Source organism: Solenopsis invicta, chromosome 1 (assembly GCF_016802725.1).
Source record: "Solenopsis invicta isolate M01_SB chromosome 1, UNIL_Sinv_3.0, whole genome shotgun sequence".
Taxonomy (NCBI): Eukaryota; Metazoa; Arthropoda; class Insecta; order Hymenoptera; family Formicidae; genus Solenopsis; species Solenopsis invicta.
Genome location: NC_052664.1, coordinates 21,400,297 through 21,416,889, shown reverse-complemented (window position 1 = coordinate 21,416,889; position 16,593 = coordinate 21,400,297). Strand labels below are relative to the sequence as shown.

Below are 16,593 nucleotides of genomic sequence, written 5' to 3'. Positions count from 1 at the left end.
AGGCTGGCAAGGTATCGAGATACTCAATACAACAACGTGTCAGTCTTAAAAGTAGAGTTTAAGAGTTCGTAATTTGTTTTCACGTGCAACCTCTTACCTTAATCTCGCGTTTTAAATGCAATGTATTAATCTTCCATGAATATATTACATAATGGGACAAGAGTGCACAACAATTCTCACGTGATCAACATTGTGCGAACGGCGGAGGTTAATTCAAGTTGGTTGGTTCCCTGATCTCGGCGACCAGCCAATAACGGTTAATTATCGTTTTAAAAAATCGGCGGAAAGAGCCGCCGAAGCGACCGCCGGCCGCGTAATTACAGTTATCTCGATGCAGCCACGATCTTCAAGCTTACAACAATGAAATGCTCGTAATTCATTGTCTACGTTTCATTATCCGCGCGAGTAACGACGAAAAGAAGCGTGAGGTAAATCAAGCGCGCGATATTTACGAGCGCATTAAAAGCTACGAACGATTCGGGAGAGTCCGAATTTACAATTCCTCTATTAATCCACCTGCACGTGCGTCGGTAGGTCCAACAGGATATGGCATCGTGAAACTGTTCGGAATAGACATCGGTCGGAATTATTCCGTTTTCTCTAGAAAACACAATAGAAATCTAGGCAATCAAGTAATTCCGATTGGAATCCCATTCCAAACAAGATACGTATTATGAAACTATTCGAAAGGGACTCCGATCGGAATTGTTTAATTATTATCAACATTTCTATTGTGTTTTCCAGGAAAAACCGAATCATTCCTATTGGAATTTATTCGAATGGAACGAATAGTTCCATAATACGTACGCAGTTCCATAACGTGTGTGCTCAGAATATTTCTTTCATTTTTTATTCTTATTTTTCAGGTGTATTATTTTATCTGTAAATAATTACGAAATTTTATTACAAATTAATACAACAGAAAGTAATTTTTCTTAATCAACACTGAGCAAATACAGTTCTCGTGTTATATATAAAAATGCGTTTAGATGAATTAATTTTAGAAAGTGAACGTGTTGATGAAAAATTATCGTTTAATGATCGCAAACTAGTTGATCTTCTATACATTCGAAATGAAAGAAAAACGAGGAAAGGTAGTTTATCCTATATTTTACGATGTTGACGATATCATACACAAAACTGCAAACATCTCTTCTCGTTAAGTTTCCCTGCTGCATATCACTGCCGTTATATCAGATAAGCAAGGAAATATACGTGCATATATATTTTTCCAAAATGAGGACACTCGTCGAAATGGGAGCACTAATAAAATTTGGCCCACATATGCAGCCAGCGTGCATTAACCTCTCTCCATAACTCCGTACACGTTCTTGATACATGTTATTACTGTTCACTGCCAAGTCATAAAATAACCTTCGTCAGCGCGGAAACGAGCGGGCCTATCGCGAGTCTTTTATATACGATTTCTTTAGCGCCACGCTAGACCACGATACACATTTCAAAACACATGAACTTTTTTTATTCAATGTATCATCGGATTATCTGTCGATTATTAGCCAACTATCATTTTGTTGCCTCTATTTTCTTATAAATGTTAATATGCGTTTCGTTATATACACACATACCCCATTATAATTATTATTAGGAATTATTATCTTTCTCCATTATTCCGTTAATAAGTCAGCATTGCTTTCGTTTGCAGGAAGTGTTGCTGGCGCACAGCAAAGTCACCGCTCACTGCGAGCCGATCACGGTGATCCTGGCCGAAGTGGAGGCGCCGGAACTCGCGGCTCTTCTCGGCTTCGTCTACACCGGAAGTGCCACGGTTCCGCGGATGCGACTGGACGCGTTTCTTCGGGCTGCCGAGGCCCTGCGCATCCGGCTTCCGCCGGTGCCAGTAATGACGACCTGCAGCGAGCAGACAACAGACTGCAAGCTGGAGGACGTCAAGGATGTCAAGGTTAGCCCCAAGTACCTGCAGTGCGACCAGTATCCTTGGTACCGATCGAGAAGACTGTCCTACGAAAACCCGTTCGACAGGAAGGAGTCCTACGTCAGGATATTTTCCACGGACGAAGCTAACAGAAATGTGTTCAGGAACATCGGGGCGCTTCACGAAATCAACAATCCTGGCCCGTCGTTCAATCCAGGTTGTCCGAGCGCGTGGTCAATCGGCGGTTTCTCGCATCAGGATAGAGCAGGTGATCCTTCCGCGGACAAGAATCACGGCTCGATGATACTAGCTGACAAGAACCCGGTGATAGCTCCTAGCAACGACTCGTCCTTCAGCGTGTATCAACGAGGCGCGTGTCTCCCCGGGGGACCGTCCTCGGAAGGATACGCAGCTCCGGATACTTTGGAGCGGGTCAGAACGGGATACGAGAGGCTGCACATGAGCTGCCCAACGGAGAAGCCGATGATGAACGAGGACGTCGTCCTCGCGGGAGGACCGGGAGGACCGGGAGGAGAACCTTGCGGAACGGCGCGGGACGAGTGTCCATACCAAGGCACGATACCGTTGTCGTCCTTGCAGTCCTCCGCTGCCTCCGCCGCCGCCGCTACCGCTACCGCCAGTCAGACGACGAGGTCGTTCGAGATGCTCGATTACGCCTCGCAGACTTCGGCGGGCGAGGATCTCAGCTGCGGCGAAAGTTGCTGTAGGTGGAGAACCGCTCGCAGGCACGTGGCGAATCGCGTCACCGCGTCGCCTTGGCGCCAGATTGTCAGACCTCATCATTCACCAAGGATGCCACGGCCCATCCCGGTGCCTGTCCAGCGTCATGTCGATGACGTGAGTACTCGGCGCGGGCAAATATTAGCCCACGTGTTCGCTTCGGAATCGCGTCGATCGATATACGATATCGGTCGGTCCACAACAATTTTAATTTTTAATTTTATTTTTGTCTGGAAATTTAAATGGTATATTTATCCAAGGATGAAAAACGCGATAAGCGAGTGTTAGGTGTTGCGTATTTGTTTACTTAACTGCGAACCGATATAAAAGAAATGTGAACACAATTTTAAAAGTAAACGTGTATAAGGAAACTTTTCAAAAACTTTTTTTTTCAAAGACTTTACACATGTCATTTTTATATCGCCAAAACTTTTATTCTATGCGATTTGATAAAAAAATGAAAAAACAATTGTGCAATATAGGAATTCAGGTTGTTTCTAGAGTGCGTCAAAACGTTGACAATCCATTTAGAATCGAGCCATTATTTCTGAAAGGTATTATGATGCTACAAAACAGAATACGGGAAACGATTATTTTATTCCAGTCGATACTTCGAATCACGAAAACTTACAACGAAAAGATACAGGAAAGAACGTAGGCTGTGCATACCCGATTATGATGCCAGATACGATTTCGTCGTAAAACCTGTCCAAATCCCGTTGCCCGAAGATCCGTATTCCCACGTGTACACGAAAAGAATCGCCATTATGGGAACTATGTCAAGGTGAATAACTGAGCGACACGATCAAGCGACACGATCAAGCGACACGATCGGGCGTTTTCGTCTAATAAAAACTGATGTGTCAAGCGATGAAAAAAAAAAAATTCGAACCCGGCCGCTGTTTCGTGAATAATTTTAAGGCAACCCAATTAAGCGTTCGCAAAGGATGGATATATTTTAATACACGATGATTTATGTTATGTCATAAATAGTAACAACAAGCAGGCGCATGAGGATATCATTTACAAGCTTCCAGTTATTAAATACAAAATATTTCTCGCAAACCTATAAAATACAATACTTAATATGCTTCGACAAAAATTCATGCAATTTATGTTTCCCCGTGCATACACGTAATGAGTTTTAAACACATCATGTACAAAAAAAATATCCGTTTTATAAATAATGCTTGTCGATTAATTCACATTCAATTTTAAAAATGCAAATTTATCGAGAATTATTGATCGCGATTGATTGACCGAAGCAGCCAATTTCCGCAAAATAGTGAGAGGAAAATAAACCGTTACACCTTTAATTACCGCGGATAAAACGAAGTATTTTAAATTGACACGGACACGTTGATGCGCTCGATATGTCACCGTCAGCACGTGAGATTAACGAGAGAAAATGGTTTCAATATCCCGACCTGTCTGCATAAATCGTCGTAATGGCGGAGTTAATTAAATAGAAACCGCGATTCTCGCGTCACGAATCAAGCGACATTGATTGTTTCTCGTCATTATAATTAATGAACTTAGAAATGCAGAACGGTTGTTTGGCTTTTGTTCCAGTCTTTGTTCGGTTATTTGTTTGCTAATTTATTTCTAGTTTGGAAAAATGTAATGATTCACATTTGTCATCATGTTTAATTTCTCGACGCTTTGAACAGAAATAATTCTTGATTATCGCAAATAAGTTTTTAATATTTTATTTTGGAACTTCTATATATAAATCAATAGAATTTATGCAGAAATATATAAAGATTATGAGCAATTTAAAAACAAAACTTTAGTGGTTTTAGTTTAAAATCCCTCGACACTTCGGACAGAAATATTCTTCATCTTATCACAAATAAGTTTATAGTGTTTTATTACAAAACTTTTATATTATGTAAATTAATAAAATATACGCCGAAATAAAAAGATTATAAATAACGTAAAGAGACAATGGTTATAAAATATGCAGATATAATTAACATAATTGTAAAAATAATCTTTTTACATTTATGTAATAATTTTAAATATTAACCAGCATAAAAATCTGAGGTCATATTTTATTACATATTGATTATTTCGTTTCCACGATATTCTATCGGTGCCATAAAATGTGTTATTTTTCATCATGGATCTTCTACTTGAATCGGAAATTTATCAGAAATATTGATCCGCTCGTGAAGAAATCATGGTAATACGTAAGCCAAATTAACTTGCTCAATGAGAATCGTCTGATTTCAGCCACTATGAGAAATTTATATAGCCAGATAAAACAAGCTGTTTGATAAATAAACGAAGATGTACGGAACGCAGAAAATATGAAGATTATGATTGGATAAAATTTGGATAAATCCTTCCTGCCATCGTGATAAATTCTTTCCTCTCTCTTATTCTGCCTCTGTTTCAACTGCGCAAAACGCGGAATAAAACGGTGTCTCCCGAAATTAATTGAAGAAAGGTTGTTTCTAGCACAAGCTATCGGATATCGAAGCATGATAAAAAGCCACGGGTAGGCTCGCACTTGTTGGGATAGGTTACGACGGACAGAGATTATCTGTTACACGCGCGTATCATGCGTTAAGAGTTAATTGAAACCTGTAAACGCTGAACACATGCGAATGCAAACACCGGAAAATTCGTGTTCGCCATTTATCGATAGTTGGCTCGCTCCCCGGACACGTATGTACATTACGCATCTTTACAAGTGACAGGGTTCCGCTTCCAGCTGCGTTGTCGCCCTTCACTCGCGTTCGTTGTGCCGCGTTCCGCTTAATGCGGCTATCAGTTAGGCTCGCTCCGGCCGTTTATCAGGACACGTCGCGCCGTGATTGCGCATCGCCAGCTGGCAATGCCAGCTGCGCGCGCGAGCCCATCGCATTATTATTACACGCCCGATCTGGGAACGCGTTTTCTCTTTCGACGAAGGGAGATGCGTGCCAGATTTCGTGGACCGTCGCGCTGTCGCGGCGACTGCCTGCTTTCGCAAGCAACGGCGGTTCCCGCAGCTTGCGTCGAGATTGGCAAAGATTTTAATCGGATGAGAACGCAGCGCGACACCGTCGCGCTCGCGATTTTCATCATCGTAATTTTCCTTGCGCGCTGCGAGAGACCTGACGTTAAGTGCGTTCCGTTATTCATTCAGAGTATTGAAAATGTGTAATAGGGAAGAGTTGCCAAATGCGTACCACTTAAATTATTTTTTATTATATTTCATATATTCAATAATCAATAAATAATAATAATAAAAAGATAAGAAATAAAGCTGGCTTGAATTTAATATTGTAATTGATATATTTCTACTTATAGCAATTATTAGGTTTACTATTATCATTTACATTAGTATCATTTCTTTATAGTAAAATTTGTAGTGATACGAATCAGAAAACTTAATAAAATTTATAAAAATATTAATTTAATTTTTGTAATAATTGTTAATATGAATGTAAAATATTCTATAACAAGCCTTTTTGTGAAAATATAACAATTTAATATAAAATTGCATAATTATTTTGTTATGAGCTAAATAAGTTGATGAAAAATTTACACCAGACGTACCTAATTTTTTTAAATACTAATAGCAAGCACAAAGCAAAATAAAATTTGTTAAATTTTTATCTATATTTCTTATTTCCTATTTACTTCTTATTTTTGTCACTAAATATTGCTTAGGTATATAAAGTGAAAATGTAAAATATTGAAAAGAAGAATCGACACGCATTTAGCAACTTTCTTCTATATGTAACGTGAACTATAAATTTTCAATACTCGCAGTGAATTTCGGAACGCAGCCTCTATCTACCAGAATTCTGTCTAAAATTCAGAATGAATTTTAGAGCAAACTGAGATTCTTACGTGAAATTATTTAAATGAATTCGAGATTTATGCAAATCGGTAACAAATGACCGCATAACTTGACGGCCGAAATTTTATCACACAATCGTCCAAGACCATCAAAAAAACGGGACGATGATTACAGTTATTTGGACTTGGCAAATTACACATCTAAGTAGCTCATTAATAATGTTTGAAGAAGACTCGATGTGAGTAGAAACGTCTGAGCTTTGTACGTACTTACGTTTCAGCGTTTGAGAAACGCTCTTGTCAACTATTAGATGAGCAATAAAGAAATAAAATCAATAAACTCGCACGAGAAAACGGTACTGGCTCTTATCGACAATTTCCTTCTACGTATTGAACTTATTTCGTAGAGTCTTTGATCAAATTATTAATTTTAACGTTCTTTTATTCTTCAGATTCATAGACATTAAATATTTTTTTTTATTAAAAAACGCATTTAATTTAGAAACATTGTATGGTACCCTAATTTCTCTCTTTCATTTCTCTCTCAGGGGTTATTTAAACTTGAAAGATGAAATTTTGGAAAAGGAGTATATACTTATGCAAAACATATGAGCTCAATCTTTTCAGAAGGTTAAAAATACATAAGTATTTTAAATAATCAAACATAGTTTATGTTAAGTTTCATTATGGTAAACAGTTTTTTTTGTAAATAAACAAAATTCAATTCATTTATTTACAAAACAATCAAGCGCAGACTCGCAATGAAATTTTGCATAAATCATTTGGAATAAGTAACTTTAAAATACTTATATAAAAAAATTAAGATTATGTCATTATTTTAAAAATATTTGAATATTGCAACAATAAAAAGTAATAACAAATAAAATTAATGAATTATAAAAATGTAAATATTATTTAATCAAATTAAAATATTAAATATTTATTCATATGTATAGTCTATTTACAGAATAAATATTAATACTTTGTAAAAATAAGTGCATCAATTTAATTCTTTCAGAGTCAAACGTCTCTTACACAGGTGCGATAAAAAGATAATCGACACCTCGACACCTTTTTTATAAAAAAAAGTTTAAAAAAGCAGCCAACAAGATATAACGATCGGTCGCTATGGAAGTGTGAAAGTTACGATCCAAAACAACGAATTTCGCACGTATCCTTTGATCCTGTTCGCCGTTACTTAAAATTCAGAGAATGCGCAAAATTATTGCGATAATTAATGGAATACTTTGGATACGTATCTTATCTCGTGAATTTAATCTCGACGATTTATATTCGGCTTCCGTCGGACGCAAATATGACGCCATTATTAATAAGATGTGAATAATATGCATCTTAACAATTCGCCTTCCTTATCGTGTCGGAAGCGCGCCGATTGGTCCATTACTGTTACATTCAAACGATCGATAGCGTTAAATTGTTTTACAATCTAACTACTTTCTAATTGCTGCTTTCTTCTCGGTTTTTCCAACTGCTCATTATGCAGAGGCATTCCAGCCGACTATTGCTGCGCTATAGACGTTTTATTTAGCATTAGAGATGGGAAACCGTCGACGTGCGATTGTTGGATTATGCCGTGTCGGCCAGACGTTTAGAAATTGGTTCTTGACACTTGAATAAATTTGCACTGAATAACACGATTCTGTAAATCTAAATTAAAGATTTATAATTATTTGTCTAAAAAAGAAAATAAGAAAACATGAATCTTTTTAATGTTCGGTTTTTTGCGTAATAAAACAATAATGTAAAAAATAAATTAAATAATAATAAAATGATTAATGCTAAATAAACGTTATAAAGATTTGCCTCTTAAGCGCCAGATCATTTCCTTCCGCAAAATACTAAAACTCTGTAAACTAAAGAAGAAATTGCCATTGTTGCAAATTACGAGTACATCGAGAAGGATGAACGGTTCCGCACGGAACTCGCGGTACCTTGACATTTCAACGTCATTCTAAGTTAACGAGCAGTTAACGGAGTTAACTGCTTAAAACCGAGCGTAACTAAAAGAGTACTGTAAAACAGTAAACGACCCTGAAATCTAGACGTCACTTTCTAGCTCATTGAAACGCGTCGGCCGATGCACCGTGACGATTTTGATTCTTCACGCGATTACACCACGCTATTCCTCCAAGATTAATGAATGTGGATAAGTTTGACGTGACCGGTTGTGTTCTTCTATCAATGGATGCCTGATTTTAAGTATATGTGTTCAACGTGAGACGAATGCAATTGCGCTCTAGGAAAAATTACGCTGATACACAATGCTTTTATTTATAATATAACAGTTAATGCACATTAAGTATTTATAACACTGAACGTATTATTGTAAAAAGTGAATTTAAAAAAACAGTCGAATTAAAAATTTCAGAACAAATTACAAATTTTTGAAATATTATTTTTAAATTACAAATAGGCGATATTTACGTGTAAATTTGATATAAATATATTAATAAATGTAAAAATAGAGTAAGAAAATGGAGATAATAAAATTCTCAATTAAGATAAATCAATTAAGATAAATTAATTTTACTTTTAACGTTTTGACAATTAATTAAGATAATTTTTTTTCTCTTCTTCTTTTATTTAAAATTAATTAATTCTCAGCGAAAGATCGATTCTTAAGCAATTTAACGGCATGTTGCAGGAAATCCATAAGAAGCCACTGGCTCCGGAGCTGACCCGATCCACGGTAATATCGATGAGCTCGAAGAGTATCGTTCATTCCCCGAGAAGCGCACCGCGAAGCGACGGGCATTGCCCTACAGCTTTCGAAGTTCCTACCAGTTGCGAGACGAGCTTTGACAACGACTCGAGATTATCGCGCGAAATGATCGCTAGTCCAGAAGCGAAAATTCAAGAGATCTATCGATCTCCGGTTCCATTCGCGCCTTCCGATCAGATCGTCCCGCCCACGAACGCGATCAGAAGCAGCGAACAACCTCTCTTTCCGAACGTCAATGGTAACGGATCCACGCAATCGTCCTCGAGCAACGAAAGCGTTATCACGAATGCCGGCAAAAGCGGCGGATATCCGACGCAAGTGGTTCCGCCGGCACCGACGAAACCCGAACTATCGCATCCGATCAGCAGACTCTGCGACACGGTCGAGATCGACGAGAGGAAGGAGACGCCGAAGACGGAGATAGCGAGCGCGGAGAAAGCGAGCGCGGAGAAGAGCGAGGAAGAGCGGGTCGCGAGGATTTTTGTTAACAGCGACAACAACAATAACAACGAGACGATCGTGAGCACTGAGGTGGCGCAGCGCGGACGAACGGTGGAAGACCACAAGTGCGATCAGTGCGGAAAGACTTTCGTCACGAGAGCGTCGCTCAAGGTATGCCTCTTAACCATTAAATCAAACATTAACACTCTAAAGGCTATGCATTTCGATTCCCAGGCAGAAACGTAGATTAGATCGCACCTAGAGATTAACTGGAGATTTAGATTGATAGATTTCATGAAGCCTAACTATTTAGCATAAATCCTTGATCACCCGGGATTGCACAAGTCCTAAACTATCAAACCCGACTGTTTCTCACTGATGATGTTCCTCACGCATGATGTTCCATAAGTCACTACGCAAATTATAACCTCCTCGTCTGTTTTTTTCCTTTTTTTTTTTTGTTAACGTTGGATACTGCCAGTCTCTAATTTCGCGAATTTTCGCAGAGCTTAAGTGTCAGTTACGTTGGAATTAATGTCAGTTAAATTACCGCCGTTCCTTACGACATTACATGCCTGGCGCAAGCAGGCACTTCATACTTGATCGTGTACACACTCTCCTGTGCCTGCATCGATTATGAAAAACGAGATACTGATGTCTCTAAGTCGTTCCATATGCCTACTTTTCCTCCCTTCTTTTCGTTTTTTTTTCTTTTTTCTTTTTGACTCTTAAATAGCAGCTCGCGGTCCTGTTACGTCGCCACCTCGTTTGTGCCGATTACGAAGGAGAAATTATACGACACATCGAGAATCAAAGACGAGCGGCCTACGCTCAATTTTCTCTTTTTTTTTTGCCCTTCGTCTTCGGCCTCGTAATCTTGCAAATAGCCTAGCTACATATCGCCGTGTCTATGTGATCGTCACAGGTGCACAGCCGAACGCACTCCGGTGAAAAGCCGTTCCGCTGCGCCGACTGCGGCAAGCAGTTTTCGCAGCTGCGCAATTACAAGTACCATCGCAGCGTGCACGAGGGCACGCGGGAGTTCGCCGCCACTTGTCCGGAATGCGGCAAGTACTTCAACGACCGCGGCTACCTGAGCTCGCACATGAAGATTCATCGGAACCGCAAAGAGTACGGCTGCGCGGAATGCGGGAAGAGCTTCAATCAGCGAGTGGCCTACAACATGCACGTGCGCATACACACGGGCGTAAAGCCGCACCAGTGCGATCAGTGCGGAAAGGCGTTCTCGCGGAAGATGCTGCTCAAGCAGCACCTGAGGACCCATTCCGGCGAACGGCCGTACCAGTGTCAGGTCTGCCAGAAAGCGTTCGCCGACCGTTCCAACATGACCCTACACACTAGACTACACTCCGGCCTGAAACCCTACCAATGCACCCTGTGCTCGAAGGCTTTCACCAAGAAGCATCACCTCAAGACTCACCTCAACTATCACACCGGTACCAAGCCGTACTCCTGCACTAATTGCGGCGGCAGGTTCTCGCAGAGCAGCAACATGAGAACCCACTTCAAAAAGTGCATCGTCAACAACACCGCGGGAATGACGGTCAAGTCCGGTGATGAAGCTAGCACCGATCGCATCGACGCCGACAGCGGTATGGCGCCGCAGGTGGCCCTCACTCCGCCCAATTCTGATCAGGAGTCCAGTATTCTGACACCGATTTCGAAGAAAGCTGTCGCGATAGAGAGCAACACATAGCGCCTTTCCATATTTTACTCGAGATACAGAATCTCGAGAACGAATCGACTTAGCGAAGAATAAGCGTGAAAATTCTGTTGTGCCCAATCAATCACCGTCTTTACGGCGATGGTAGATGTTTGACGGTAGATAGTGTACGATAGATGCATTTGTCGGTGGCAAATCGACCGGAAAACAATTTAAATCGCGGACTTTACGTCTGCAAGCTTCGAGAACGTTCGTACAGTTTCTAGGACGAATCGAATCATTTGCATCTGTATTAACGTAACGTTACAAAATTACCAGTAAATTTTGCTACGAGTTAGTAATAAAAAATGTGCAGCTTCACTTTCGAGTAACTTAATGTCAGTTAATTAAAGCAAGATTGAGTATCTCGGTATGATACGATAGTCATTGCATTGTGCCTTCCAGTTCCTGTATTTATTGAACTAATCTCGTTGTTTACGCAAAACACCATATTCTAATCTAATTTAATATTTAACAATTTAGAATTTAACAATCACGAAAATAATGTTATCTTTTCCATAAAAAATTTGCAAAATCAATTTGTTTTATGTGTCTTTATCTTACAAATAGGTAATTGTCTTTTTCAAAAATATTGTATATTTTTCGCGTATATTTACTTTTCTCGAATTTTAAAAATATCCCTTTTAAATAGATATATTTATAAAATATTTATTTTCTTTAAGACTTAAAACCCGCAGATTTTTGGTTCTTGTTTAATCCATATTCTATAAATTTTTTATTCTATTCGCTTTTTAAGTCCAAAATTGGATCAAGTACACTGAGAAAAAAAAGTTGTTAAATTGACTAAAATTTTCAACTTGATTAAATTTCTTCAATTCAAGTGTTTATGTACTAAAGTTAAATATATAAAATTAATTAAAATTCAAGTATTTTATGTATTTAAGTTAAATGCATAAATACTTGAACTGAAGAAATTTAATCAAGTTGAACAATTTAACAACTTCTTTTCTCAACGAAGAGAAAAAATGACATTCATTATTAATTTATCCGATGACGTAGACAACATTCCAACTTTGGAAATTGGAATCACTCGAAGTCACTGTTTTATCTCTTTTCGGCGTATTTTCGCAGTAATTACGGTAGTCTTACAAATTCTTATACCAAAAATGTTTCAAGGAGTCATTTCTTTATTGCGTACCAAATGGCTAATAGCTCCTTCGCCGAAAGTGCAACATGTGATTGCAACACGGCAAGTCCAATTGTCGGTTGCAACACGGCAATTGCAAATACAATCGAAAAGTCTGCAGCCGTTTGTAGGAAGTATCTCCTCGTATTTGAAAGTACATAACTCGTTGGACTCCGGAGAGTAATCGAGCTTCCATATCAGCGCAAATAGTTTTGTAACAGAATCGTACAATCTTTTCTAAGAAATATCCCTATGGCAGCGTTTAAGGATCTGTCTCTGGAGCAACTTTGTCAGCGGCTCAGGCATTTTCTCAAAAGGTAAAAGCTACCATGATACGTTCTTGCATTAAACATCGAGTGATTCGAAATTTTAATAGAAAGACACTGGAATTTACAAATTTCTTAATTAAAATATATATTTATATATATATGGAAAAACGAGTATCCAAAAAATCCAAGCTTTGATAAGTAAACTGAGAACTGATTGATGAAAAATGTCAAAAAACTAAACTTTCTTTTTCCAATCACTTCAGAAAAAAGAATATGAAAACCACGTAAAAAACACAATTTATACGAGTATGCGAAATTATTATGCGAGACAATAAGTCACAGATTAAGACATCGTTAAGAAAACAAATAAAGTAAAATTATTTGCTGGAAATAATGCATTTTTCTAAGGACTTTAAGATACTCTTTACATGTATAATGCCGATATGTATATATATTCGATATAGTAATATATTTATAATAATTTACAAAATTACATGTTAATAGGAAAATATGTTTGCTATATGCGTAAGTTGACTGTGTACATGAAACACATGAAATACAAATAAGCATTTATATATTGTACAGCTCTATTTAGTTAAACAAATCGAATCGTCCATTCAATAAATAACAAAAAAAATAAAGATAAAATAAAAAGCCTCGATATTTTCTAACTCGAGAACTCAATATATTTTATTTATTCTAACGGAAAAACCAAATTTTCTTGATTAAAAGTATGCTTCGATGCTTCGACTTTTGTGTTTAGGTGCATCTGCGGTATACTTTGTGTTTAGGGTAAGAGGCAAACGCGCGACGCACGTACGAAATATAACGGTGCATCGCGGGCAGTACATGCGGACAATGACGATAAATCGCCGCCGCGACGATGTTCCTCTCTCGGTGCCGCGGCGGAATTATCGTAAATCCTGCCGTGCGACACAAATCGCTCGTTAATATTCAAGCGCGAGTGAATGACTCTCTCGCGGCAATACGTCATATTTTTCAGGAGTGCACTGCGGTGGGACGCATCCGCGACTTTTGCCATTAATACGTGTAATGCTTATTAAGTCGTGCGCTCACACGTGAGTTATTGCCTCTTATATTAACGTTATCAAAGTATCAATTTGCGATTTCACATAAGCGCGTGCGAGGGTACCGAGCGTCCAAGCACAGTACGGACTTTTTCTTGAAATAACGTGTTTCCAATTTGCGTTTCTAACTACCATGAAATAATTTGAAACTTTATACGAGAGATCCGCATTTTTCAAAATTGATTAAAATTACATCTACGGTTACGTCTGCGAGTCTGCGATAATACTCCCTCTGTTACGCCGCGAAACGCATAGAAACGGACCGGCTGTTCGCTTGTCGGACTGGGCCTTAGGTATGCGCACAATAATGGCAAATCGCCGGCACGTGATGGTTTGTAGCTCTCGGAGCGTATCAGATTACGGAAATAATCCCGGAGAAGCAAGCGCGTGGATGCTGCGCAAGATGCGAAATAACAGTTCCGTAGAATCGCACGCGTATAGCACGTACAAGGTCAAGCGTAAGCCTATAATGGACCATGGACACCATAATCGAATCGGAGAATCAATGGAAATGAGAACAAGCAGAGCGAGGTAAGTGTTTTCGACTTATTATGCAGAAATAGAAATTTAAAACAAAAAGAAAAATAAAAAAGAAAATATAAATCGTGATAAATGTTATAAATTTGGATAAATAGAACTTACTTTAATATTGTTTTAATTCAATGAACGGAATATTTTATTTTGAAAATTAAAAAACTGAGAAAAAACGCGTGGAAAATCTTTGACACAAAAAAATACTCAATTTATAGTCGTGCAAAATGTATAATTATAATAAATAAACTATAATATATATTATTTTAAAAATTCGTAATCGACGATCTCAAGATTTAGATTTTGTTAAGAACGTATCAGACATTAATCTCTGCAAAGTAAATAAAATTTGGAAATGTATTTAATATTAACGCTTCAAATAAACTATAATATATATAAAAGTTGTATAAATAAAATTATATTTTTATTTAATAATATATCTTTATAATATATGTATTCTGCTTGTTATTAAAAATAAATTGCTTTTTTACAATATTAAGACAAATCTCTATTTTTTTGTATAAATACTTTATAAGTATTCAGCATGATTTATACAAAGTTTTATTGTGATTGTCTGTTTAACTATTTTGCAAATAAATAAATACATAAATGATATTTATTTTACAGAACTGATCTCTGTATCGCAATGGAACTTTACACAAATCATCTTAAACATTTAAAGCACTTAAATAAAAAAATTCACATTTTTTATTATTTCTTAATTCATTATTTCATTATTAATTATATTTTTATTAAAAAGCACATGTCTACTTATTGAAATAATTTTTAACCAGATGGAAAATCGCCGCCTAATTTTTTTTATTACTTTCAAATGCACTATAAAACAATCTAATTTCTTCATAATTTTCTTTTAACGTTTTGTCCTATTCTTAAAAAAATGTCTGTGTCGCATGAATGTTCGTTGATTAGCCTTTTACTGAAACGTCAGAGTTTTAAATTTCTAGCTTGTAGTGAAAGACAACGAATGACTTCCTTCCCTCCCGCAAAAATTCTTCAATAGCTGTTTAGCGATTACGAATGCCATACGACCGTCCTCTATCCACTCAATGATGCGCTTCCCATTCTTATTTCCCATTATTCCCGCCGTCTCTCCTCCTATTACTATAGGCCATTATATCAGCCGCGATATTCTCTCCGCTTCTCATTCACTTAATCTGATCGGGAGAAATGGCATCTTCAGAGAACATATGTAGTCGTAAAGAAGATCTTGAACCTGCACGCTTAGCAAAGACACGACAAAGCTATCAAGGCATTATGCTCAGTCCCGAGGGTTCTTAGCGCCGAGTCATCTTCGCCGCACCGTTAATTAGGCTCATGGCTCATTAGACATTTTATCGTGTGCGAGCCTCAACTTGACGGACTGCTGACCTCAGGTCGAAAGTTGCCTTAACAGTTACATAAAATCGTTTGAGAAACGCGTTTACAGGCAGTCCCCGACATAGACAAATCTATGACTTAACGTAATTTTATGCTAATTTATGCACGCTTTATATTGATATCTCGAAAGTAAAATTGTTGGGAGAAACTAAAACTGATTGAAAACCTTTCCATTTTATTCTCTCAGTTCTATCTTTTCTTTGCTAAAAATGTATTGAAATGTAAAAATGGAATGAAAAATAACTATTATAAACAGACTAAACGCTGTCTGAAGCTATTAGACATGCACATAAACTCAGTTTAAATACCCTCCATTTAAATATGCACAATGATTTCAACATTTTAACTGCACTTAAACGCGAACAATTAAATTAATAATACGAATACAAACCAAGATTTTTATCGATAAACACATTTTCCTATAATAAAATGTATCTTTTACTTTATACAAATGAAAAACATCCATTTCGCAATAACAGCCATCATTGATTACCTGCAGATTGTTATGATAATGAATATCGTACATTTCGCTAAAGATACCATGTAGAAAATGCAACGCTAAAATGCACTCGGCGTTTAAGGAGTGCATTAAGGGAACGTTTATTAATTAGAAATATTAACACAATAATGTATTCGAGGAATGAAAGAGCTCCTTTTACGAAACTTCAAAAAAAAAAGAAATCCGCAAATGTATGCGAATCCGTGCGAGCTTTCTCTTGCCCCGCTTGGTCTAATGGAAAACACCTGGGGATTGTTGATTTCCGGAAATAACTGGCTCCATTCCAATTATATGCGTTCGTGCGAAAGTATCAATAACGTCCAC

The 16,593-nt window shown here is 37.6% G+C and overlaps 1 protein-coding gene across 1 annotated transcript in view; it reads left to right on the top strand.

Annotated features, from left to right (window-relative positions):
- Nucleotides 1–11,331, top strand: part of LOC105194786 — a 33,347-nt gene extending 22,016 nt beyond the window's left edge. The window contains exons 2-4 of the mRNA XM_011159890.3: nucleotides 1,664–2,752; nucleotides 9,096–9,785; nucleotides 10,540–11,331. Of these exons, the coding sequence (XP_011158192.2) occupies nucleotides 1,664–2,752; nucleotides 9,096–9,785; nucleotides 10,540–11,331 (2,571 nt within the window). The remainder of the gene's footprint in view (nucleotides 1–1,663; nucleotides 2,753–9,095; nucleotides 9,786–10,539) is intronic.
- Nucleotides 11,332–16,593: the final 5,262 nt, after the last annotated feature.